The sequence below is a fragment of the Anolis sagrei genome, chromosome 3 (assembly GCF_037176765.1).
Source record: "Anolis sagrei isolate rAnoSag1 chromosome 3, rAnoSag1.mat, whole genome shotgun sequence".
Lineage (NCBI taxonomy): Eukaryota > Metazoa > Chordata > Lepidosauria > Squamata > Dactyloidae > Anolis > Anolis sagrei.
The window spans coordinates 226,089,449-226,114,265 of NC_090023.1; the positions used below are offsets into that span (position 1 = coordinate 226,089,449).

The following is a 24,817-nucleotide window of genomic DNA, read 5'->3' on the forward strand; positions in this document are numbered from 1 at the left end:
ATTTTAAAAATTGCTGTCATTTCCCCTCCAAAACTTACAAATTTTCTCTCACTTACTGAATTAGTTCTATTGATCCTTTGTACTTTTGTACCACATGTATTACATATTTTAAAAGCTTTCCCTGCAGAAACCAGAAACTCCTGTCTTGTATTGTAATTGCAAAATCATTCATTTCTGTGAAGCTTGGGTTATGCACTGCTGATTCGAATTTTTGGAAAATAACTCAAATTCTTGGCAAAAATTCCTTTTTCTCAATACATGATTTTCTGAGAATTTGGTTTAACAGAAAGGGGATTCCAGATTGATTCAAATGAACAAGAAACAAGAGAATAGTGTATGGTATGTTAGAGAAATCTAGTTTTCTATCTAGTGTGGAGCAAGCCTTCTGCTGAACAAACAGTACAAGTGGTGACTAAGCTAATATTGCAAGATTGGTTTCTGTAGAAACTAACAATGGCTAGAGTCAAAGTGTTCTTGTTTCACTAGGAGAAAGCATCTTTCAGGACTATGCCAAAAGTCTGGAGTATATTGAGGAGGCCCTTTTGCACTGACAGTAGACCTGATTTGGTGTCCCAGATGCTGGATTGGGCCCACATGGTGTCCTTACAGGGACTCCCTCAACTACCTCAGATAAAGTGGAGAATCCCTACTGCTCAGTCCCACCAAACTTGGTTCAGAGCCTCTGAGCAGCTACCCGAGGGGTTCTCCCTCCACCCATGTTCCCTGCTGTGACAGATCATCTACCTTGTCCATGGCACTCAGTCTGATATCAGGCAGAGAATACCACGACACTAAGGGTGGTGGGAGGTAGGAGGTGGGAAGCGCAAATACTGTCTCTGACATCAGACAAAGCACAAAGAGTAACATAGTTGGGTTGTATGTTTTTTCGGGCTATATGGCCATGGTCTAGAGGCATTCTCTCCTAGACCATGGCCATATAACCTGAAAAAACCTACAACAACCCAGTGATTCCAGCCATGAAAGCCTTCGACAATACATAGTAACATAGTTGGCATGCTGTTGCTGGGGACAGCAATGATATGTGGGAACAAAAGGAAAATCTGAGTCCCTGAACCAGCTGAACCCAGGAAACATAGGATGGTAGACAATTGCAGATAGATCCAGTTAGGAACCAACCCAACCTCTTCACAGCCCCTAAGTTGCGAGAAAGTCCAAATCTTGAGTCAGGATTCAAACTTTCCCTCACCTTAGATTAACCCAGAGCAAGGTCACATTAAGGAGAATTATTTCCTTGCAGTGTTTAGCCACCATGGGGTTGATGAGGACACACACTGACCAAAGTCAGTGTGTATCCTGAGTGTCTGCCTGTCTAAAGCCATCTGCAATGCAGATTTTCAATTTCTCAGTGTAGAAAGATACGTGGAATTGTGTATCAATTTCTCTGCACTTGAAAAGTCCTTTTTTGGTTGCTTCCCAATGCATCTCTCTTTGGAACAAAGTCAGTAAAATGTGAGTGGGGCAGTGAGAATTCCCTCACTGAGGACAAGAGCTTGGGGAAGAAGCTGTATTTGAATGGAAAGAGTCTGTTTCAGACAGGCTTGAAGCCAGAGGGGGTCGTGGTTAAGAGTTCAACCCCCCCCCCCCCAATGTTTCAGGTTTTAAAAAAGCTCTGGTTCACTCATGAATTGGTTAACCAATTAAAATTCATGAGTAAACCAATTTTTTTTAAAAAAAACCTGAAGCATTTCAGGGTGTTTGAACACTTAACCCCCCCCCCCCCCCAACCACGACTTGGCTTCAGGACCCCCAAGGACCACTTTAGTTTCCCTCTGCTCCTATACAGAGTTACCTGGGTGTAAGTTTGTTGGGCATCCTGGGACTTCACTTCTGAATAGGTAGGCATGCACTCTAATTTATTGGCACTGTTTTTCTGTGAAACACAAAATTGTTAGATTTAAAAAGACTATTGTTGATAGGGAATTATTATTTTTTGTTCTTTAATAAAAGAGGATAAGCATTTCCACATGGGCAGCTCCTAGTGCAGTTTCTTCACTGGTTTCTCTTGGCTATTTTTGTTACGTGCTTCTCTGAGAGGCAGACAGTGAACAAATGTCTCCAGCATTCCTTCATCTTCTTACACTATCCTAGTCTGGGTGTAAGAAGATGAAGGTAAGGCTTGCAGATGCACCTGAGGAGAACTGGAAAGATCAGGAAACCTTCTATGGCAGGGAAGGGAAATCTAGTAAAGATCAAAAGCATTCCACCTGAGAAGGGAAATCAACAGCAGCTGGGTAAAGCTGTAGCTAGCTATCTTGCAAGAGAGACTTAAGGGAGGGCAAAAACAAGGAAGGAAGACAAAAGCCAGAACGGTTTTACAGACCCCAGGATAAAAGGTGAAACTGGCCTCAGCAACTGGGAATAGCAGGGCTCAAGTTTAATAAGCCAAAGCAATGGTGAACAGAAAGGCTCCTTATATTTAAAGTGGAGGGCAGAGACTTGTAAGAAGACCGTAGTTGTCTTTGAGAAAGTTCGGCCTGACAGGAAAGTAGTGAATTCAATGCTCAGGTAAACAATGAAGTACTGGTGTAGATTCAAGAACTGCCAAGAGGGGATTAGTGTTTGCTGTACTACAGTAACAACCTCATCAGACGGTGGGGGGTGGGGTGGGGTGGGGTGTGGTGGGGGGTAAATTCAGCAACATGCTCCACTTCACCTTCCCTTTCAGCACAGATCTCACCGCACCCCATTCCATGACACCCAGCTACTTTCCAGCAGGGCTCCGTGCATAAAGGGCATTTGAAGTGGAGCATGCTGCTGTGGTGGCAACACAGAAGACTTCCCATGTTGCACCAGGAACAATGGAAGGAGTAGAGCAGTCAACACTTCTCCCCATGGGATGGGGACTTAGACAAGTCAGGCAATGTGGGGCATAGAGCAACAGCTTCTCCCCCCCCCCCCCCCCCGACAGGCACCACCGAAATCACCACAATGCATGGTGATTATGGTGACCTGTGTAATGAGATCATTAGACTCTACACTGAACCAGAGCAAAAAGTAGTTGAATAAGCACATTGGAAGGTTGTGAGAAAATAAGGGAAGGGGCTACTTCTTCATGGATCCATTAGGATGGCATCACTTTGATGAGGGGCAGTGGGGCAATTTGCCAGCCTTTGTGGTAAATCCATGGACCAACAAGGAATCCTAGTGCCCTGCCCCCTGCCTTGCCCACAGCGATTCTTCCCCATCACACATGGGGAAACCTATGTGGCTTCTCCCTGGTCTGGCCCCATTGTTCCCTATGGAGCATGGGAAACCTCCTGTGTTGTGATTGAAGTGTCATAGGACGCTTGCACCACAGTTGTTCTACGGAGCCCCGCCGGAAGTGAGTGTGTGTCATGTGATAAGCAACATGGGGCTCCATAGATCAGCTGTACTGCAAATGTCCTATGACGCTTGCAGTCACCCATGTAATGAAGTTGTAAGTGCCCAACGATGCCTACCCTTGATATTTTCTCATGCCATTCCTACCACATAGCTTCTTTTGTTCTCTTCATTTCAAAATTCACAGGTCTTTTGGACTACACATATATAGCAGTGCAGTTGCATTTTAACTGCTGTTTGTTTTGAAATTTAGGGAGAGTTAGACTCCCCATCACTGAAATACAAACTCCACAGTTGTAGCTGTTGTTATTAAAAGTGGAACCATAGCATTATGGGTCAGTACCATACCAGTGGTGTATCTCTGTCTTACCCTCTTCTCAAACTCTATCCTGTTGCTTTGAAATGATAATGCTTAGAGCTATAAATGAAATGTTGAGAGGCACCAAACAGAATACAGTAGTGTAGGCATCTCCCTCTAGTGGATGATTCTGCATAGCTCCTTAACCTGTATGCAGTACAACCACTTATCCAGAGATCCATTATCCATGGTTTCACTTACCCACGCTCTAAAAAAATAGGAGAGGAAGGAAAAAGTCCAGATGGTTGTTATTGAGACATACTATTCAGATAGTGGAGCTGAATTGGGACAAGCTATAGAGGATATTAATTGTGGGAATATAACTAATTGAGTATTCTTAACTGAAGGAGGCATGGGAGAAGCCCAATCTCCATGAGGGCTGCAGGATCCACAGAGTGAACATTTGGAGCTTCATGCTGTTGTGCAATTGAGCCAAAATCTACATCCACAAACCTGTCTTTTGTAGTAATAGGAAAAGTTTTATTGACATGATGGAGAGCCAGAATAAGGGTGCATCTACTTGATAGGATTAATGCAGTTTGACATCACTTTAACTATCACGGTTCAGTGCTATGAAATCATGGGAGTTGTAGCTTTACACACTATTTGGGTTTCTCTGCTGTTGCCAAACTTCAACTCCCACAGACATAGCAGTTAAGGTGGTGTCAAACTGCATTAATTTTACTGTATGGGTGCACCCCCAAATTAAACTATACATACAAAATGGGTGTATCAACAGCTACTGTTAGACTCAAAACCCTCAGAGCCAAAATCTAATATCATCTGGTGGACAGGCTGGATTTTTTCCTAGAATCATGAACGCAATCCCAATGTTTACAATTTTATTCTTGATGGATGAAGCTTTCGGACTACATATTGTACACTCTGTCATAGATTCTGTTTCTGTCTCACTTGTTCCACCCAAAATATGGAGATTTCTGGAATTAATGCCATCACATTAGGTTTTTCTATAGGATATTAAAGATTTATAAGATGGGTTTGTTCCCAATTGATAGGTAAAGGACAGCCACCATCCACAACTGAGAAAATGGGTAGCTTAGACAGCACCCTTATTTGTGGAATTGAATATGCTGCCAAAGACTGCTTACTGGCATCTTGCATCGAGACCACCACTTCTTGGACATGTTCACACTGGGATAATAGTTATTTATGGGAGATGGGGGAAACATCATATCAGGAATCAGGTAGGATATAAAGTAGTAACCAAGCAAATAAATAAGTACATTTTCTATCACACTAACCTACCTTACAGGGCTGTTGTGATAATAAATATCAAGAAATAAAGTACTTCGGGTCATCTTGAACTCATAGAAGAATATGACCGGGATATAAAGTTAAGTAACAAATATCAAACACAAATATATTACATAGTATAAATATAAACACATGCACAAACATCCTCTGCTTAGGCCCATACTGATTAGACTAAGCTGCTGCATGCTGAAGCTCAAGCCACAGTTCAGATCTAAGGCAGAATGATATTTTCTGTATCCTTCAAAACAAAATGTGCCTGCCTGAGATTAAATGGCCTTTGAGTTTTATTCAGCCCTGCATATCTGTGACTCTTTTATTGGATTTCCCTTTTCCAAGCTTCAGTAGATGCCATTGCTGTTCACATCCCAAAGGCAGAATTTTGCTTACGCAGTGCCACAAAAGCTTTTTCTAGGCATATATTTATTAATCATACCAACTCGGTCAACCCTGTTTGCATTTAACTACATGTCTCTCTGTGTGTGCATGGTTTCAAAAAAAATGTTTGCATTCACTAGTCTTTACATTTTTGCCAGTTTTTTCCCCTTCTTCTCTTCTGTGATCCTCAGTTTTTGGCTGCAAAACAAGAGAAATAAAATTTCATGGAAACCGATCATCAGTCACATGCTTACTTCCAACTGCTATCCATTTCCAGGTATACTTGGCTACTTTGTTGCTGCTTTAATTCCTTAAGGCACATTGCAAAATCCAATTTAGGCCTGAGAGACATAATCATTGGCCCTCCATATATTGTTTTACTACAGCTCCCATTATTCTTGGTTGTTGACTATGTTAGTTTAGGCTGATGAGGTTGGAACTCAACATTTGGGGGCCTGGTTGAATTTTGTATTGTATGGCATATTGTATTGTTGTTTGCCACTTTGAGTCTTCATTAAGAGGAAAAGAAGCATATAAACAAATACCATCATCATCTGTGGATACTGAATCAATGGATACAGATAACTGACTATACATTCTTTCTGTGTTCAATGGCGCACACACACATAAAATGAGAGACATAGTGCAATAATGCAATTCAGATGTAATGCTAGCAAAAATCATTTCCCAGAGAAGCCATGGTGTTTAAAGTTTAAAGAATAATGTGCATATATATACAAAGTTTTAGAGAGTAATATACCAAAGCAAAACAAGTCAAGTGTTGATTTATGAAGGAAAGTATATTTTTAAAGGATGTGTAGTGTGTGCGCCTCTGGCTAGAAAGTGGGGTTAGTTCCATAACAGTGGCATTACATTCCCATTAAAAAAAAAGAAAAGAAAACATCAGTCATGGAGCAGAAGGTAGAGCAAACAGCATGATGTAATTGCTATTGTTGTATTTCAACCCAAAAGAGCAAACACGGGAACTAACACTTGTTGTTGTGTGCTTTAAGTCACTTCCAATTCATTATGACCCCAGGATTTCATCACAAAGTGAAAACGAGGGAAAGTTGGGAAAAGGGTGGAGTTTTATGGAGTTCTTTCTCAAAAGAAGACAAAGAATTTATTCACTTCCATAACACCAAGATCGTCTCCTCCAGCTTCTAATTCAACCATACGCTTAATTCCCATCACATGGACAGGTGATGACTCCTCCCATTTCAAAGATTCCAGCACACTGATATTTCCTCCCATTGTCCCTCCAGGATTTTGATTATATATCTTTTTTTAAAAAAAACCCAAATCATAGGAAGTGGTTTTAAATTAACCTTAATCTTAATCTTTCCCCAAACCTCTCTGCATTGGTGCTTTGAGGAAATTGGCATTTCAGCTCCTCCCACACACAATGTTAATGTTTTATTTACAAGCGGGCAACAGGGATTACCACTGAACAGGAAAACTGGCCATTTTTCTGGTGTCTGTGCAAGAAATTTAAAAATAAGTTGATTGCCAACCAGCTTAGGAATTGTTGGAAAAACCAACACTTAAGAAACAGCAGAATATCTCACCTCCACAGTTGAAGTTTGCATCAGGGAAGGGCACCATAGGTTGCCGTTTCTTAAATGTGTAGAAACGCTGATTTTACTGTGCGTGATGAAGTCATAAGACAAACCTGTGTTCCTTTGAAGTTGAGGTAATGTGACTTGCCCAAGGTCACCCAGTATGTTTCACGGTAAGGTAGCCCAACTTTGTCTCCAGAGCCATAGTCCAACCCTCAAACCATGACACCAAACTGACTTTCATACACTAGTGAAGTACTAATGTAGTCATGATGTGAAAGAGTGTATTGTTATTCAACTACTTTTTTTCCAAATAGAAGGGGTTTTCATACAGAAATGACCTGAAACAACTGCTATTGTGATAAGCACCTAAAACAAACACCTCAGCAATCCATGTTGCTGTGCTCTTCTGTTTAACATCAGATAAGCCTGTATAATTCAATTGCCTTGTAATTGCTAAACAACTTACTTAATTCTTCATTTAACTCTCCAATTACTAGGCAAAAATGCTTTTAAAAGCCAAAACAATACTAACTGAGGCTGTAGGTACTGTCTTTTTATCTTACTAGTGAATGAGCTAATATTGCTTAGCTGCAAATCAGTGCAGTTTGGCACCACTTTAACTGCCATGTCTCAGTGCTCTTGAATCCTGGGTTTGTAGTTTGGTGAGGCACCAGCATCTTTGGCAGAGAAGGCTAAAGACCTTGTAAAATTACAACTCTCAATATTCCATAGCATTGAGTCATGACAGTGAACGTGGTATCAAGCTGCATTAATTCTACAGTATAAATGAACCCTAGGACTCTGGGAGGCCAGGATTTGAATTCCCACTCGAGAATAGAAATCCACTGCGTGACCTTGACCAAATAAAATTCTTCTCAGGATAAAAGCAGGGTATAGATGTAATAAATAACCAATCGGATATATAAACAAACAATGAACTTGCAAGAACTGCATTGGAGCAGACCAGATCTGGTACAATGCATCTAATTATTATTTATTACTAGCTGTCCCCTGCCACGCGTTGAGAAATGTAATGGTCTTTATCAGTAATTAAATGAGGGTTGCAGTGGTCTCAGGAATTGAGGAAAGGTACTGCAAGTACCATAATCCATGGTCCATCTCCGGCCAAACCACACTGGGACGTAAAGTGGGTAATGAGAGGTCTATGTGCCAAGTTTGGTCTTGATCAGTCATTGGATGAAGTTCACAGTGGTCTCAAAAAGTAAGTGATGGTATTGCAAGTCCCACCATCCATGGTCCATCCTCCTCCAAACAGCACCAGGATGTAGAGTGGGTCATGGGGGCTCTGCGAGCCAAGTTTGGTCTTGATCAGTCATTGGATGAGGGTCACAGCGGTCTCAGAAAGTGAGTGATGGTACTGCAAGTCCCATCATCCATGGTCCATCCTACTCCAAACTGCAGTAGGATGTAGAGTGGGTTTTGTGGGCTCTGTGTGCCAAGTTTGGTCTGTATTGGTAATTTTCTGACACAGCCTCAGACCTTTTCCCCTCTTGGTCACCTCAGAGTCTTGGAATTTTCAGGCTGGCCAATCAGAGACCATGTGCAAATTGTACCTCAGTGGCAACCAATCAGAAAGCTGCCACAAACACCTCCGCCCTACACCCGCCGCACTTCCTCCGCATACAAACAATGACTTTTATTATATACATAGTTGTGTAATGTGGGATTGTATTACATGGTCTGTAAGCTGCCCTGAGTCCCCCATTGGAGTGAAAAGGGTGGGGTATCAATGTAGTATAATAATAATAATTTCCTGGTTGCAGTCTGCATCTGTAGTAATCTTCACATCTAGAAATACAAAGTCTGTCACCGTCTCCGCATTTTCTCCTTCTTTTGCCAGTTATCAATCCATCTGGTTGCCATAATTTTGGTTTCTTTGATGTTTAACTGTAACCCAGCTTTTGCACTCTCTTCTTTCACCTTGGTTAGAAGGCTCCTCAGCTCCTCCTCACTTTCAGTCATCAACGTGGTATCATCTGCATATACTTACTTACTTAGGCGATCCTTCATTGGATGAGTAGGATAGTCTTCCAGGATCAGTATTCTTGTGGATCCATAGGTGACTGTGGAGCCCTATTCTTGACCTGCATCTTCTCCCACAGTGAGGGCATTGGTTTCTTGGCATGTTTCTCTCTTTCACCCTCCACTCCTGCCTCCTCGAATTCTGCAGCACTGCTGGTCACAGCTGACCTCCAGCTGGAGTGGTCAAGGGCCAGGGCTTCCCAATTCTCAGTGTCTATGCCAGAGTTTTTAAGGTTGGCTTTGAGCCCATCTTTGAATCTCTTTTCCTGTCCACCAACATTGTTTTCCATTCTTGAGTTCAGAGTAGAGCAACTGCTTTGGGAGACGGTGGTTGGGCAACGTGGCCGGTCCAGCGGAGTTGATGGCATATAAGGGCCTCATCACACTAGAGAAAAAATTCCACTTAAAATCTGGTTTCTGCTTCCTGCAGAATTCTGGGGTTTGTAGTTTAGTGAGGCTGTTAAAAGCTCCTCTCTAAACTACAAACCCCAGAATTCTGCAGGAGGCAGAAATCAGATTTTAAGTAGATTTTTTTTCTCTAGTGTAATGAAGTGGTAAAGTTGTTAATGTTTCTTCCAGCATTTTGAACTCCAGCCTTGAATTGGTCAAGCCCCGCACATCGCATGATGTGTTCTGCACACAAGTTGAATAGGTCGGGTGAGAGTATACAGCCATGCCCCACTCCTTGAACCAGTCGGGGGTTGTTCTGTGGTCTGTTCAGACTGTTGCGACTTGGTGGTTGTAGGGATACCTCAGGAGACAGGCAAGGTGTTCCTTGCTTGGCAGGAAAGACCTCCTCCTCAGCAATAACAGAAGCGCGTGGTCCGGGTGTTGGGCGCGGGAGGGGGCTCGTGTGCTGTCCCTCCCGGCCCCACCCCTTCCCCTCCCTCTCCCCCTCGCAACACCGCATTGGTTTGCCGGCTGCTCCAGCATGACATCAGGGTAGCCGCCGAGGGGCGAGAGCGCAGGCGCCGCGGACGGGAGACGGGGCGGGGAGGCAGGCAGGCAAGCCGGGAAGGGAAGGGAAGGGAAGGGAAGGGAAGGGGCAAGGGCTCACGCGTGCCTCCGTCGCCAGTGCGCTCCTTCCCCGGGGAAAGTGCAGGCGGAAGAGCGCGGCAGAGCCTGGTGGGGCGGAGTGGCCCCTCCTCTGCCCGGAGTCCGAGGGGCCAAGCTTTCCTCTCCTCCTCCTCCTTCTCTTCCTCGCTGCCCTCCGCCGCAACCACCCTCTCGCCATGTCGACGGCAGGAGACTTCGGCAACCCTCTCCGGAAATTCAAGCTGGTCTTCCTAGGCGAGCAGAGCGGTGAGTCGCCCTCCCGTCCCACTTTCTTGCCTCCCCCCCCCCCCCTTTCCATCTCTCTCCTTGGAAAGCCGGGGCTGGTGCAAAGGCTGCGGCAGGTGCCTCCTTCCTTGCCAAGGCTCGGCCCAAAGCCGCTTGCCTTTCCGATCCGGGGAGGGAGGCACCCGAACAACGCCCAAGCCTCACAAGAAGGGGAAAGGATGGAGCCAAGTCTCCCCCTCCCTGCTTTCCTTCGTGAGAGGCGAAAGGTCCCCGGTGACTGGGCTGCGGCAGCTTCCCTGCTCTCTCTCTCTCCGTGGGCGCTGCTTTGCCTTCCCTTCCTCCCTTCTCCTTCTTCTTCTTTGCGGGGGCTTCTTGGGAGAGGCGCCTCTTCCTCCCGCAAACGCAGCCAGGGCGAGGCTCCTGCTGAAGGGGTTGCCAGGAGGAGAAAGAAGCCGGGGAGGGTCCAAGTCCAGGCTGGACGTTGGGTTTTTAATCAATCAGGGTGGGTCAAGGTTGCAAGGCCACTTTTGTATTGGATTTGGTGTGTTTGTGTGATGGGGGAGGGGGTGTCTCGTCCTTTTCTCTCCCCCCCCCCCCCCGTCCCTCGCCCTCCATCCCCGCACAATCTGCAAGCCAGGCGTCAGGAGATGGCCTCGCGCCTCCTGGACCCAGTGCTTCTTCCATGCGCCAAGACGGCAGGGCGCAAAAGGATGGATGGATGGAGTGGAAGGGAGAAAGGACACACCCTACGGCAGGCCCAGGCTTATCATCCGCAGGTGCCTGGGTGGTGCCAGCAGAGATGATGAAACTGCCCTTTCCTGCATCCCAGTACTGAACCAGAGAGGGAGAGAAAAAGAGAACATCCCCATCTCCAGCTAGGGAGGAAAGGGAGCCGAGAGATGGCCCCAGCTTGCCTTCCTTAGTCTTTCTTGGAGGGAAGGAGGGAGGGAGTTAGGATGAGGCCCCACACCTTCCTGCAGGTGGGATCAGACCCAGGTTCCCAGCCCCGCTCTCCTGCCTCACAACCCCCGCCCAGCCTCTAGACCACAAGGCTCATCATCCGCAGGTACCTGGGTGGTGCCAGCAGAGATAATGGAACTGTAGTTTCCTGCTTCCCAGCTGGACCAGAGAGAGAGAGAGAGAAAGACCCTCCTCAGCTAGGGAGGGAAGGGAGCCAAGAGAGGCACCCAGCGTGCCTTCCTTGGTCCAGAGGCCCTTCTACTTCCTCCTGGGAGGGAGGGAATTAGGATGAGGCCCCACACCTTCCTGCAGGTGTGATCAGGCCCAGGCTCCCAGCCCCGCTTTCCAGCCTCACAACCCCCGCCCAGCCTCAAGACCGCAAGGCTCATCATCCGCAGGTGCCTGGGTGGTGCCAGCAGAGATAATTGAACTGTCCTTTCCTGCATCCAGTGCTGGACCAGAGAGAGAGAATCCCCAGCTAGGGAGGGAAGGGAGCCAATAGATGTGCCCAGCTTACCTGCCTTGGCCCAGAGGCCCTTTTGCTTCTTTCTGGGAGGGAAGGAGGGAGTTATTTATTTATTTACAATATTTATATGCTGCCCAGAGCGGCTTACTAGTAATATGTAAGCACAATATATTATTAGCATAGCGCAATATTAGTATTATATATTATTATATTGTACTATACCATTATAGTGTAATATTATGAGTAATATTACATGTAATATAAAATATATAATTAGTTATATGAGTTAGGATGAGGCCCCACACCTTCCTGCAGGTGTAATCAGGCCCAGGCTCCCAGCCCCACTCTCCTGCCTCGCCACTCCCACCCAGCCTCCAACCGCAAGGCTCATCATCCGCAGGTATCTGGGTGGTGCCAGCAGGGATAATGGAACTGCCCTTTCCTGCATCCAGTGCTAGGCCAGAGAGGGAGAGAGAAAACCATCCCCAACTAGAGAGGGAAAGGAGCCAAGAAATGTGCCCAGCTTGCCTTCCTTGCTCCAGACACCGTTCTCCTTCCTCCTGGGAGGGAGGGAGAGAGTTAGGATGAGTCCCCACACCTTCCTGCAGGTGTGATTCATCTGCCAGGTTCTCTTTACTTTCCTCCATGTGCAAAGAGCAGCTCAAATCCTAAAGAAAGCCCAGGGTTTATTTGTTCCCTTTAGATTTGTTGAGCAGGTCTTCCTTTATTGTTGTTGTTGTTTTTTTATTGCACTGTAGCTAACAATGGAAACATTGGGTTGCTGTGTGTTTTCCGGGCCGAATGACAACGCTCCAAAAGCATTATCTCCTGTTTCACCCACATCTATGGCAGGCATCCTCACAACCATCTGAGGATGCCTGCCATAGCTGCAGGTAAAACATCAGGAGAGAATGCTTCTGGAACATAACCACACAGCCCAGTGATTCCGGCCATGAAAGCCTTGGACAATACATCTCTAAAGTGAATGTGAGCCCAGCCCTGCTGGTGATTTCATTTGGTCCAGCATCTTGCTTCCTGGGAAGAAGTGGGTGGAACCAGATGCTTCTGGAAAACCCAGTAGCAGGACACAAAGGCAGAAACCCCCTCAACCTCTGGTCCTCCCAGTAGCTTGTTGCCTCTGGTCAAGTGTGCTCCCCTTGTCTGGCTTCCCTTGCAGACAATAAATGACAGTCACATACTGCTTCCTGAAAACAGACACAAAAATAAAGAAGCCACTAATCAATCATTATATTCCAAGCACTGTGGAGTCATTTCCCAGTAGAGTGATTTCAAGGAAGCTGGAGTCTCTTTGTTTTCCCTTTGGAAATTAAGCACAGAGTACCCTTCTCCAACCTGTTGTTCCTGCAATTTGTTGTAGCTACAACTCCTAGGGAGTCCCCAGTGGTGCAGTGGGTTAAACCACTGAGCTGCTGAACTTGCTGGCCAAAAGGTCAGCTGTTCAAATCCAGGGAGCAGGGTGAGCTCCCAATATTAGACCCAGCTTTTGCCAACCTAGCAGTTCAAAAACATGCAAATGTGAGATCAATAGGTACTGCTTCAGCAGAAAGGTTAATGGTGCTCCATGCAGTCATGCTGGCCACATGACCTAGGAGGTGTCTACGGACAACACCAGCTCTTCAGCTTAGAAATGGACCCCCAGAATCAGATACAACTAGACTTGATCTCAAGTGGAAACCTTTACCTTGAGCATCCACAGACGGGTAGGATATTCATTGTAGTCCAACCCTTCAGGCAGATGCCAAATAAGACAAGGCTGATCCAAAGCTTTTGCCTTCTCTAGTCTCCTTTCAGAGGAGAGAGAGAGAGAGAGCTGTTTGCATGCCTACCCTGATGTATTTAAATGGATGCAGTTTTTCAACATCTCCAGTCTTCTAAGGCCTCCAATGACTCATTTGATGGAAGGTCTGCTCTTCCTCCTCCACTTTTGTTGTTCTTCAAAAAGAGAAATATGACAGCACAGCATCACTTCCTTCACTGAATGATTTTTAAGCTTGTGGGATAATTACAGGAAGACTTTCCCTCAAATCTTTCCCTCATAAAGATCTTGCATCTTTTTTTCTTGTTCTGGTCCTCCTCTTTTTGACTGCAGCGCATGAGAGAATTTGTTTTTGCTGGTTTCTTTCCATCTCTTCTGCCTGCTAAATCCTTGATCTGGTTTAAAGACACAAAGGTAGGGTCAGTTGTTAGGAATGTCATCAATGTCTCAGAGATAATATGCTGAAATCTGGAAAACCATAATTTCAAACATTTGTCTTCCTTCTGTTGTTGTGTACCTTTAAATCATCTCTGACATGAAGCTGTGCTAAAGCAAACCCATCAAAGGATTTTCATGACAAGGTTTGATGGGAGGAAGTGTGCCATTGTCTTCCTCAGAAGCTGAGAGAGTGTGGCTTGCCCAAGGTCACCTAGGCCCCTTCCACACAGCTGAATAAAATCCCATATTTTCTGCTTAGAACTAGAATATATGTCAGTGTGGACTTAGGGCCTTTCCATCTGAGTGTGGACTCAGATAACCCAGCTCAAAGTAGATATTATGGGATTTTCTGTCTTGATATTCTGGGATATAGAGCTGTGTGGAAGGGCCCTCAGATAACCCAGTTCAAAACAGATATTGTGGGATTTTCTGTCGTGCTATTCTGGGTTATATGGGTGTGTGGAAGGGCGCCTAATGGGTTTCCATGACTAAGTGGAGATTTGAACCTGCTACTCCACACTGGCTATCTGTTATAGGCCAACATTTACTCCCCAAAATCCAGCCAGCTGATAAAATTTCAGGTACAATCTGTAAAAGGGAAGAGTGGTGAAGAAAGCAGTAGGTTGTTGTCATTTCTGGATATAGTGACCCTGAGAACTGAGGTTTTCATCAGAAGAGATTGGCCTTTGCATCCTTCTGAGGCTGAGAGAGTGCAACTTGCGGTCTCCCTAAACTACAAATCCTAGAATTCCACTGAATGTTGCCATGGCAGTCAAAGTGGCTGAGGGAGAAAAGGAAGGGGCCTGAGGGTGTTAGGAATTGTGGGAGTTGAAGTCCAAAACATCTGGAGGGCCCAAATCTGCCCATGTCTGCACTAGAGTCCTCTAAATTCTAAATACAATAACTTCACTAGGGACACCTCCCATCTCATGCCATGAATGTCAGATTGACACACAAGCTAAGCAGACTACAGCTTTGGGATTCATATTATGAAGAGCCTCTAAATGTTATAAATAAATGTGAGCCTACATAATGCCACAAGGCTTCTTAAATGTGAAAGAGTTTGCATTGAAACATTGCCTGACACCCAGTTCATCCTTAGTTCATGTTTCCATTTGCATTCGCTATGGGACTTTTTTCCATCTTATTCCACAGATTTCCTACTTATTGCAACAGATCTAATAGGAGCACCAGTCTTCCTGTTAGGCAAGTGACAGGTGCACTCTGGTGACAATTGCACATGAATGATCATGAGGGGTTAAAAGGTAGCACTATGCTACCATTCCTTCTGTTGTGTCCATCAACCAACCTCCAGTCCTTAGTGGAGAATATTGTCTCATCTCCACTGCTTAACTGCTTGCCTTGTTGGTTCTGCTCATGAAATGTGGAATTGGGAATCTTTTTCTTGTCCTAAGACAGGGAGATATCCTGAACTAACCCTGTTCTATAGAGAAAAAATGGAGTCATTCCTGTCATAAATTCAGGTAACAGGGAGACATCATATTTCAGTTATACCAAGCAGAGGTATATTTTTCTGCTTGGTTCTTATTAGCTGCTTAGAATAACTACTTTTCCAAATTCCCCAGACAACATGTCTCATGTGTACATTGGCTGGGAGTTTCTGAGTATTGGTGTTTAATATACAGCAGAGTCTCGCTTATCCAACCTTCACTTATCCGACATTCTGTCTTATCTGACGCTCTTATCTAATGCACCCCCCCTTTTCCTCCAGCATTTCCCCTTCAATTAAAGGAGTGCTTCCCAACTCTCTCTCCATTCTCAGTAAGTGAAAAAGGCAAGACCAGGAGGAGGAGGAGGAGGAGGAGGAGTGAGGAGTGAGGAGTGAGGAAAGGGATAAAAGGCAGGACTAGAAGTGGAAGTGTCCTCCCTCCTCCCCTCTGTGATTTCCACACTCCTCTTCCACATCTGGGCACCTCCTGCTGGGCCCTCTAGCCCTGAGGTGTTGCCTTGCCTTAACCCTTTCAGTCTCTGTTGTTCGTATTCTAGTGCCACGTTATCTGATGTTCTGCTGGCCATTTATGTTGGATAAGTGAGACTTTACTGTAGTAGTAGTATCTCTTCCAGGTGTTGTGTCTGCTCAGTATCCTTGAGTGATTGTCTGTCACTATATGGGTGAGCCCCTCCCCTCTGTAAAGTCAGGGCCACCATTAATGGCTGCTTTGAACATCTAATTCTGGGTCACATAAAACAGGAATGGATTTGTTGTCAAATGCTCTCATGGCCAGAATCACTGGGTTGCTGTGAGTTTTCCTGACTATATGGAAAAACAGAAGCATTCTCTCCTGACGTTTCACCCTCATCTGTGGCAGGCATCCTCAGAGGTTGAGACCTCTATAGATGTGGATGAAACATCAGGAGAGAATGCTTCTGGAACATGGCCATACAGCCTGGAAAATTCACAGCAACCCTGGAATGGATTGTTTAATTGATTAATATTATATGTTTAGGTCCCAAAACAACTCACCTGAAATTGGATATTATGCACTGTAACTTGCACAATAGGGGAAACTGAGCTTTGCTTGATCTAAGACAAAAATATTTTAAATTGGTATTATAGGTCATTTTAATTACATTTTGAACCAGTAAAAACCATGCTGAAGAGAGTAACAAAGCCAGATGACCTTGGCCGCCTGTGTGCAGGCATCAAATAGACAGTTGTATTTCTGACAATTGTGCTGGGTTTATGGTATTGATCAAAAAAAATTTCGGTTGATCAATTTTTTCCATCCATGATCATTCCCAATCCCTATACCTATCCTGGGGCAAAATAAAAACCTAAAGCAACTGCTTTCCCGCTTCTCCTCTCTGATTCATCTCTTCCTCTTCCTGTCTCGTGCTTTCAGTGTTTCCACTGCTGCATGTTTGTGGAATTCCAAAGAAAAAGCTTGTGATCAAGGCACATTACAGTATCTTCTATATTTTATCTCTTAGCTTCTGTGAGGCTCTGTTTTTGCTTTGTTTTTATGTGCTGTATAAACAATGCTACCAAATGAGAAGCAAGGATGTTGCAGACTAGAAGGACAAGAGGATTTAGTTGCTATTCAAGTGTATAGTTGTGAGAGGTGGGTGGTGAGTGGGCATGTTGTCTTCCTAAATACAAACTCTTCCCCCCAAAATATTTTATTGTTCAGTATAATTTTCAGTATTGTGGAGGGTGAGACATTGAAAGCTGTTCACACCTGGAAGTATTTCCTTGTTACCATTCCCTTAGTAATTTTGCCCAGCCCATTTCTTTGGATACCTAAACTCTGTTTCATAAGTGCTCAGCTGTGATGCTAGAAATTTGGTCAACATCCATATTCTGCCCTCTTCCTTGGTAATTACAATCACTGGTTCCACTACAGCAGATATGGGGTCGAAAGGACCACCAGAGGCTGTTGGACTGTAACTACTATAAGTCATAACCAGTATCACCAATTATGAGGAAGGTGCAATTCACCCAGTTCTGGAAGGTCACATGTCACCTTTTTAGAAGGCATGGCAATCTTGTTGATCCACAGAAAGAGTCTGTTGGTTCCATACCTAATGACAGAGCCAGAGCCAGAAATATACATTGCAACTTGCCACATCCTCTCTGTCATTCTCCTTTCTTCCTCTATTCCTTACTTTGAACAAAGATGTGGGTGGACATATCTTTTCACATTGCCCCCATTTCCTGCTTGCACGTAGTGACTGAACATTGGCTGAACTTCATGGCCATGGACAAGGCTGTCCTGGTTTGAAGTTCCTCCATGAGACTTATTAAATTCTGGATGGTAGGGTAGTCATAGCAGATTAGCTGTATTTCCCATACAGAGTCATGTTGTCATCACCCCACACCCCACCCCCAGACACACACACATTTTTAGTCTTTCTTATACTTTCAAATCTTTTCCCCACTGCCACAGCACATTTTTAGTAAACACAGAGTAACCCCATAGCATCAAGATGGGCCAGAAGAGAAACGAAGGAGGGACCTGCAGGTCCCATGGGGTGAAACCACAGAGTTGATGCAAGCTAAATATATTTTAATAATGTCAAAACAGGTTTATCCATAACTATTCACTTGATAATTTGCAACAAGTGTGAATAAACTCAGAAGTTCTTATGAATGTCTTTGTGAATGTGCCCCCCCTCCCACGACACAAAAATAATTATATATAAAATATAGGACTGTCAGTTGATGATGTGGGCAGCGTCTTCCTATTAATATACAATGAATAAGACTGTTATCATTCCTATCCTTTCTCTGATCTGTAAGTCTTGTGTTGATGGGTTTTTTTAAATCTTGGGTCAAATCTAATGAACAGAGCTGCCCTTTTTCTTGCCACTCCCCAAAATTAGTCCTGCCTCTGGAACCAGACCAATCTTCCTCAGTCTGATGCCCTCAGAGGTATTGGAACTGTGGTGTTGGTGGAAAATTCTGAGAGTGCCTTGAACCACGGGAAAATCAAACCAGTCCATAATCTAGGAAATGAAACCCAACTGCTCACTGGAGGGAAGGATATTAGAGGCAAAGATGAAGTACTTTGGCCACATAATGGGAACACAGGAAAGCTTGGAGAAGACAATTATGCTGGGGAAAATGGAAGGAAAAAGGAATAGGGGCCGACCAAGGGTAAAATGGATGGATAGTCAAGTGACTGGCTTGACCTTGAAGGAGCTGGGGGTGGCAATGGCTGATAGGGAGCTCTGGCGTGGGCTAGTCCATGAGGTCATGAAGATTCGGAAATGACTGAATGAATAAACAACAAGAAGAGGTATTATATGTTAGCTCCCATAATTCCACAGCAAACTGTGTTAGGGTTATGAGAATTATAATTAAGCATAGGGTTAATAACCCTGGATTATAGGAGTTGTCTACAGGCTATAGCTTTGTGCAGACATTTTTTACGCGTAGATCCAATATTTATGTAGGAAGGAAAAAAGGGTGCTCCTAATCCTTGTGGATCCTCTATGATTTGCAAGATGGTCTTAAAACTAGGGTGGAAGTGTTGGGGGAAAAACACACGCATATATTGCATTGGCTGCCTCCTCTTGTTTCATTTTAGTGAAACCCAGAAATGCCAACATTAATGGTGTTTTACTAATGTTCACAATGCAAGGTTAATACTGTCACAATCAATGCCTTAGCTTGACTGGTTTGTATAATATCCAGAGGAGTTGAGGTCTTCTTCCAAAGAAGGTTGAGTTTTGTTCAAAAGCCTTTTTACTTTGTCAAAGCACTGCTTGCTGCACTTATAAAATAGCGATGTAAGCTATAATTTTATTGCCAGCTTGCTTACTTGCAAGTTTAAGTGTCACTAGATGTTTTTGCTGCTGGATTGGCAAACCATAGTCTTCACCTGGAAGGAACTGTTGTTGTTTTGCAGAGCCAGCCCTTCATTTAGGCAGAGAGGCAGCCCCCATAGGGAGAAGATCCTGAGTGTGTTATGAAAGGGCAGCAAAATCTTAGCTATTTAATTTATTATGATTCTAACTGCCGGGAAAGGGGAGGCACATTCCCTGAGATTTTCTGCCTCAAGCGCTGACCTTGAATGTTGTGCATCTTGACTTTTGGAATGATAGGCATGTCAGTTGGTGCTCTGCCTTGGGCCACAAAATGCCTTTGGCAGTCCTGTTTTTATCTCGGCCAAGGGTTAACAGGAAGTTGGTTTTGTGTGTGTGTGTGTGTGTGTTTGTGTGTGTGTCAGGAGCAACTTGAGCAACTGCAAGTCGCTTTTGGTGTGAGGGAATTGGCCATCTGCAAGGACATTGCCCAAGGGATGTCCAGATGTTTTACCATCCTGTGAGAGGCTTCTCTCATGTCCCTGCATGAGAAGCTAGAGCTGGCAAACAGGAGCTCACCCTGCTCCCCAAATTTGAACCGCCGACCTTTTGGTCAGCAGTCCTGTTGGTTTAACCCATTGCACCACCAGGGGTTCCTACTGAAAGTTGGTTGTTCAAAATGAAAGAAAGGGTGTTGGAATAGCTATTTAGATAACGCTGATCAAAGCAATTTGGCCATTTGATTTGATCACTGGCTAATATGGCCCCTTTATCAATAACCTTTCCACTGAACTGAAATTTTATTTATGTTAATATTCCTTCAAAGCTCTGGTTTAGGCTTGGTGGATGGCTTTCATTTTCCATTCATATGGTTAGGTTTGGATGGCTTTCATTTTCCTTGCATATGTATTTATAGCCCTATTTTATTTTCCTCCAAGTAGATGCTGGCTTTGCTCTATGTGCCATTCAGAGAAGAATAGCCTACATGCTAAACTGAGGCAACATATGTGTAGATATGTTCTGCTAGAAGTGTGGCTTAGATATTGGGAGAGCTGATGTGCATCTTTGTACGTGCAGCACAGAGAGCTCTCTACTGGGTTGTGATGGTTATAACCTCCCAGAGAACTGTACAGTCAGATTTTTTTCTTCTGTTTTTGGATCGTATCTAAGGTAACCATGGGCAGCATTTTACAAAGAACATCTCTTTCTCTTTGAACAGCTGTCCAACCCTGTTTAAAGTGAAATTTTCAAATGTTCAACTTTGAACATTGTTCCTCAAAGTTACTGATCTTGAGCAGCTATTTTCATTCACTGGTTCCACTTTTTAATGGCCCACCAACCAGAGTTTAGAGGTATAAAATGCAATGATACAACAATAATGAAACAGCAAAGTTGAAATCTAGCAGGAGGGATGAAAACAGAATAAAAGTGCAAAAATGCATAGCCAGTGTTCGTTTGCTCTGCATAGCTCATATTGCAGAATGCATCTTCATTTAAACCAATGAATTCTAGATGTCCATATCTTCAATATAATGTCACAATCCTGATTTTATGTCCTAGTCCTTTCAAGACATTGTATAAACACTAAAGGATTTTCCCAAGGTTTTATTCACGTGAAATAACTGAAGGGGAAGTGTATCTGTGGCATTGACCTCATGTAACATGGTCTGCATACAAATGAAACATCACTTAAGTAATGCAAGCAATTAAATAACAGTTCTTCTGTAGAAGTAAACATGAAAGAAATTAGTTATTTGGATTTTGTAGAACAAGCAGGCTGTGCACAGTGCCAGTTGGCTGGTGCCAGTGAAATAATAAATCCATACACTTAGTTACCTTCCCAGACTTGGTTTAATCTATCTATACACATAATAAAAGTGAAAAATAAAAGTGAAAATGTGTATGTGGCGGAGGTATCCACTTACATAGATAGCCTCCCATCTCCACAAACAGGCTATAGTTCCCAGTGCTGAAGAATCACCAAAAGCCCTCCCTCCAAGGACATTTCAGGTTACAGCAGGCGCCATGGACATGTCTTCCAACCCCTGCCAATGTCCTCCTCAAATACTATACTGCCTGCCACCCAAGTGAAGGCTTTCATTTGGGGACAATTTCATCCTAGATGTACTATTTTTTCCTCCAAAATGGGCATACAGGCTTCCTTACTCTTTCCATTACTGTGGAATTTGCATGACCCCGCCCACTGCCTCTCTCTTAACCCTTTCCTACTCTTTTCAGCTCTGTCTGCATAACCAACAGAGCAGAACTAATCAGCAACTACACATACAGGAGGGGTTTTGCGGATTGACAATGGACCTAGACCACATTTGGCACACAGAACCACCATGACCTAAGAAAAATACTGGAACGGTTTGGGGGGAATTCACCTTGATTTAAAGCCATTGTAGGTACTGGGATTTATAGTTCCCCTTCAATCAAAGAGCACTATGAATCCCACCAATGGTGGCCCTGGCCCTAACTAGGCACGCAGAACCCCCATGACCAACAAAAAATACAAGAGGGCTTTGGGGGGAACTGACCTTCATTTCTGGAAGTTCTAGTTCACTTACACCCAGAGACTGCGACCACCACCAATGACGGATCTGGACCAAATTTGGCACACATAACCCCTATGACCAACTGAACCTACTGGAGGGATTTGAGGGGACTGCGCCACCATGGTGGGGCTGTAGTTTATCCTGAAGTCAGAGATTACACTGAATCCAACCGATGATGCATCTCGAGCAAACCTGCCCAACATAACAAACCTTAACTACTGATGGAATTTCAGGGGGTTGACCAGGCATGATGTCAGTTGTAGTTTACTCAAAACCTTATGCGTTTTGTAAAATTAAAAAATGACTTTTTCAAATAACTCAGGCAATACTGGGTACCCAAGCTAGTACCTAAATGATTGAATGTACCCAGTGAGCTTTTGATTGCAACCAAATACAAGCTGTATCTTAAATTCAAACTCTAGAAGCCAGAAGACATGAGAAAATCAACTGGCAGTGGATTAGTTGCTAAGATCTGGCAATTGCATTAGAAAACAGAGAGTTCTAGTCAAATTTGTGTTTCTTGTGTTTATTTGGATTGTGCCCTGTATATCAATATCAATTCCTGTAACTATATACATTGAATGCTAAAGCTAGGATCACCCACATCACAGTTTTCCCAATTATGTGAAAGCTGGAGTACCAAAAAAAAATGAGATGACAAGGGAAAAATCAAGGTATTTGATATATGGTGCTGGAGAACAGCTTGATGAGTACCGCGGCCATCAAAAAGACATACAAATGGTTTCAAGAGCAAATTAAGCCTGATCTCTACCAAAAGACAAAAAGACTAAACAGAAGCTATTAAATGTTAGAATAGCCATAACTCATTGGAAAATATGCTAGTGCTTAGTAAAGAGAAAGGAAGTAGAAAATGAAGATGAGCGAATTATGGATGGGTGGGTTTGATCAAGGAGACCAGTGCTCTGAATTTGCAAGATTTATTTATTTATTTCATGTCAAAAGCATTGCATAAATAAAAATGTTGTAAAGCAATGCTTTTATGTTGGAAAGATTAGCAGTTTACAAGAAACGTTGCCCAGGGGACACCCGACTGTATCAGTACTTCATCTTTGCATCTGCAAGATGTGAGTGGGACTGTTGATGACCAGTGCTCATGGAGATGTTCATTGTGATACAATGAACCTGACTGGATGGCATATAACAAACAAGCTTTTGAATATGTGTATATTAGACTAAGTAGTATTTTGTCATGACTATGCAATTCTCAAGCTGGCTCAGTTCTTTGTTTGCTGATTCATTCATCAGTCAATCCCTTAATCCCATTGCTTTTTAGCATTTTCATTTCATGTCTAGATGCCTGCAACTAAAAATAATCACAGGTTGTTTTTATTAAAATGTATCCCGCAAAAATAAGCTGAATGTGACACCACTTTCATTACCATGGCTCAATGGTATGGAATCCTGGGAGCTGTAACTTCACAAGATCTTTAGCTTTCTCTGCCAAAGAATGCTGGAACTTCACCAAATTGCAACTCCCAGGATTTCATATCATTGAGCCATGGCAATTAAAGTGGTGTTAACCTGCATTAATTCTATGAACCCTTAGATAGGCACTGAAAACCCGCAGGATGGAAGCCTTACTAAGCCATGATGCTGGCTGAGATATCTTGGACTAACTTGTATGCCCAGCCTAGCCTGCATCTCAGTGTTCGTAGGGTTTACTGGGGTGGGAAACTGTGCAGTGTGATGCCTTTTCCGTGAAGAAAAGGTGAGGAAAGAGTATTGCAATAAATAAGTGAATTTGTCACCCTTCAGTATTACCATAAACCTTTCAGGATGGTCCACTACAGTAAGAACTGTGTCGAATGGCATTCAGTAGAAAATGTAGGATCACATAATGTGGGATTTTGGGAAAAGGCATGACAACCCATTGGGTGACCATGGGCAAGTCATACAGAAGATCCTATGATAGATTTGTTATAGAAAATTATTTGAAGTCACACAACATATGCATAAGACCATTTGTGTGCTTATCTTCTCTCTAACATTTTGAGAAAAGTATTTGAAAATATTAGCTGGGTCCCATCTTTGGCTTTTTTTCCTTGGACTGGCCTAATACCTTGCCTCACCCAACAGTCAGACAGCATTGTGTTGCCACTGAGCATGCTCAGTCCCCATCTTTGCAGTTTCTATTTTAAATGGGTACACTGTGGTTTATTTTTTCTTCATTTCCAGACAAAACTTTCCTCCCACAAAACTCCTGTAACTTATCATTACTATTTCCTGCCTTCCCATCTGTTTGCCCAGTGAAAAACATGGTTTGTTCTAATTCTGCCTTTTTGCAAAGTTTCCCTTTCATTTGGTGGCCCATGTTTTCTATAAGAAAATTTCAACAAATGGGTGAAAAAAGTTTTTTCAAATGTCAACTTTAGAAAATTCAGAGTTTGGTCATTAATTAGTGGAAGGACTCGAGATTTAAGCTATCCACCAAAGATTAGAAGTAAAATTCATGTGTCCAAGGCAAAGGGCTTGAAGGGCTGAACTCTTAAAAATCTGGCTTTGAATACCTATGTATTCAGCAGAGTTTTTTGATGCTAAATTAGAGGTGGCATCTATTTCCTCCCTCTATCTTTAAGTGCTAAAAAAAGTCAAGCAGACAAAACATGCAGAAAATTGACAAATACGTATTTAACAATATCTGATGGTTGCCAAAGACCATCAGAAAACACAGTATCTTCTGTTGCTTATGGGGAAGTTTGTGTGGGAAGTTTGGCCTGATTCTATCATTGGTGGGGTTCGGAATACTCTTTGATTGTAGGTGAACTATAAATCCCATCAACTACGGCTCCTAAATGTCAAGATCTATTTTCCCCAAACTCCACCAGCATTCACATTTGGGCATATTGAGTATTCATGACAAGTGTGGTCCAGATCCATCATTGTTTGAGTTCACAGTGCTCTCTGGATGTAGGTGAATTACAACTCCAAATTCAGTGACCTCCAAACCCTTCCAATATTTTATGTTGATCATGGGAGTTTTGTGTGCCAAGTTTGGTTCAATTCTATCATTGGTGGAGTTCAGAATGCTCTTTGATTGTAGGTTAACTATAAATCCCAGCAACTACAACTCTCAAATGAACATATAAATCCCCC

At 43.6% G+C, this 24,817-nt stretch overlaps 1 protein-coding gene across 1 annotated transcript in view; it reads left to right on the forward strand.

Annotated features, from left to right (window-relative positions):
- The first annotated feature begins 9,961 nt into the window (after positions 1 to 9,961).
- The window catches only part of RAB6B (RAB6B, member RAS oncogene family), an 81,529-nt gene continuing 66,673 nt past the window's right edge, over positions 9,962 to 24,817 (forward strand). The window contains exon 1 of the mRNA XM_060767995.2: positions 9,962 to 10,257. Coding sequence (XP_060623978.1) covers positions 10,188 to 10,257 — 70 coding nt within the window. The 5' untranslated portion in view covers positions 9,962 to 10,187. The remainder of the gene's footprint in view (positions 10,258 to 24,817) is intronic.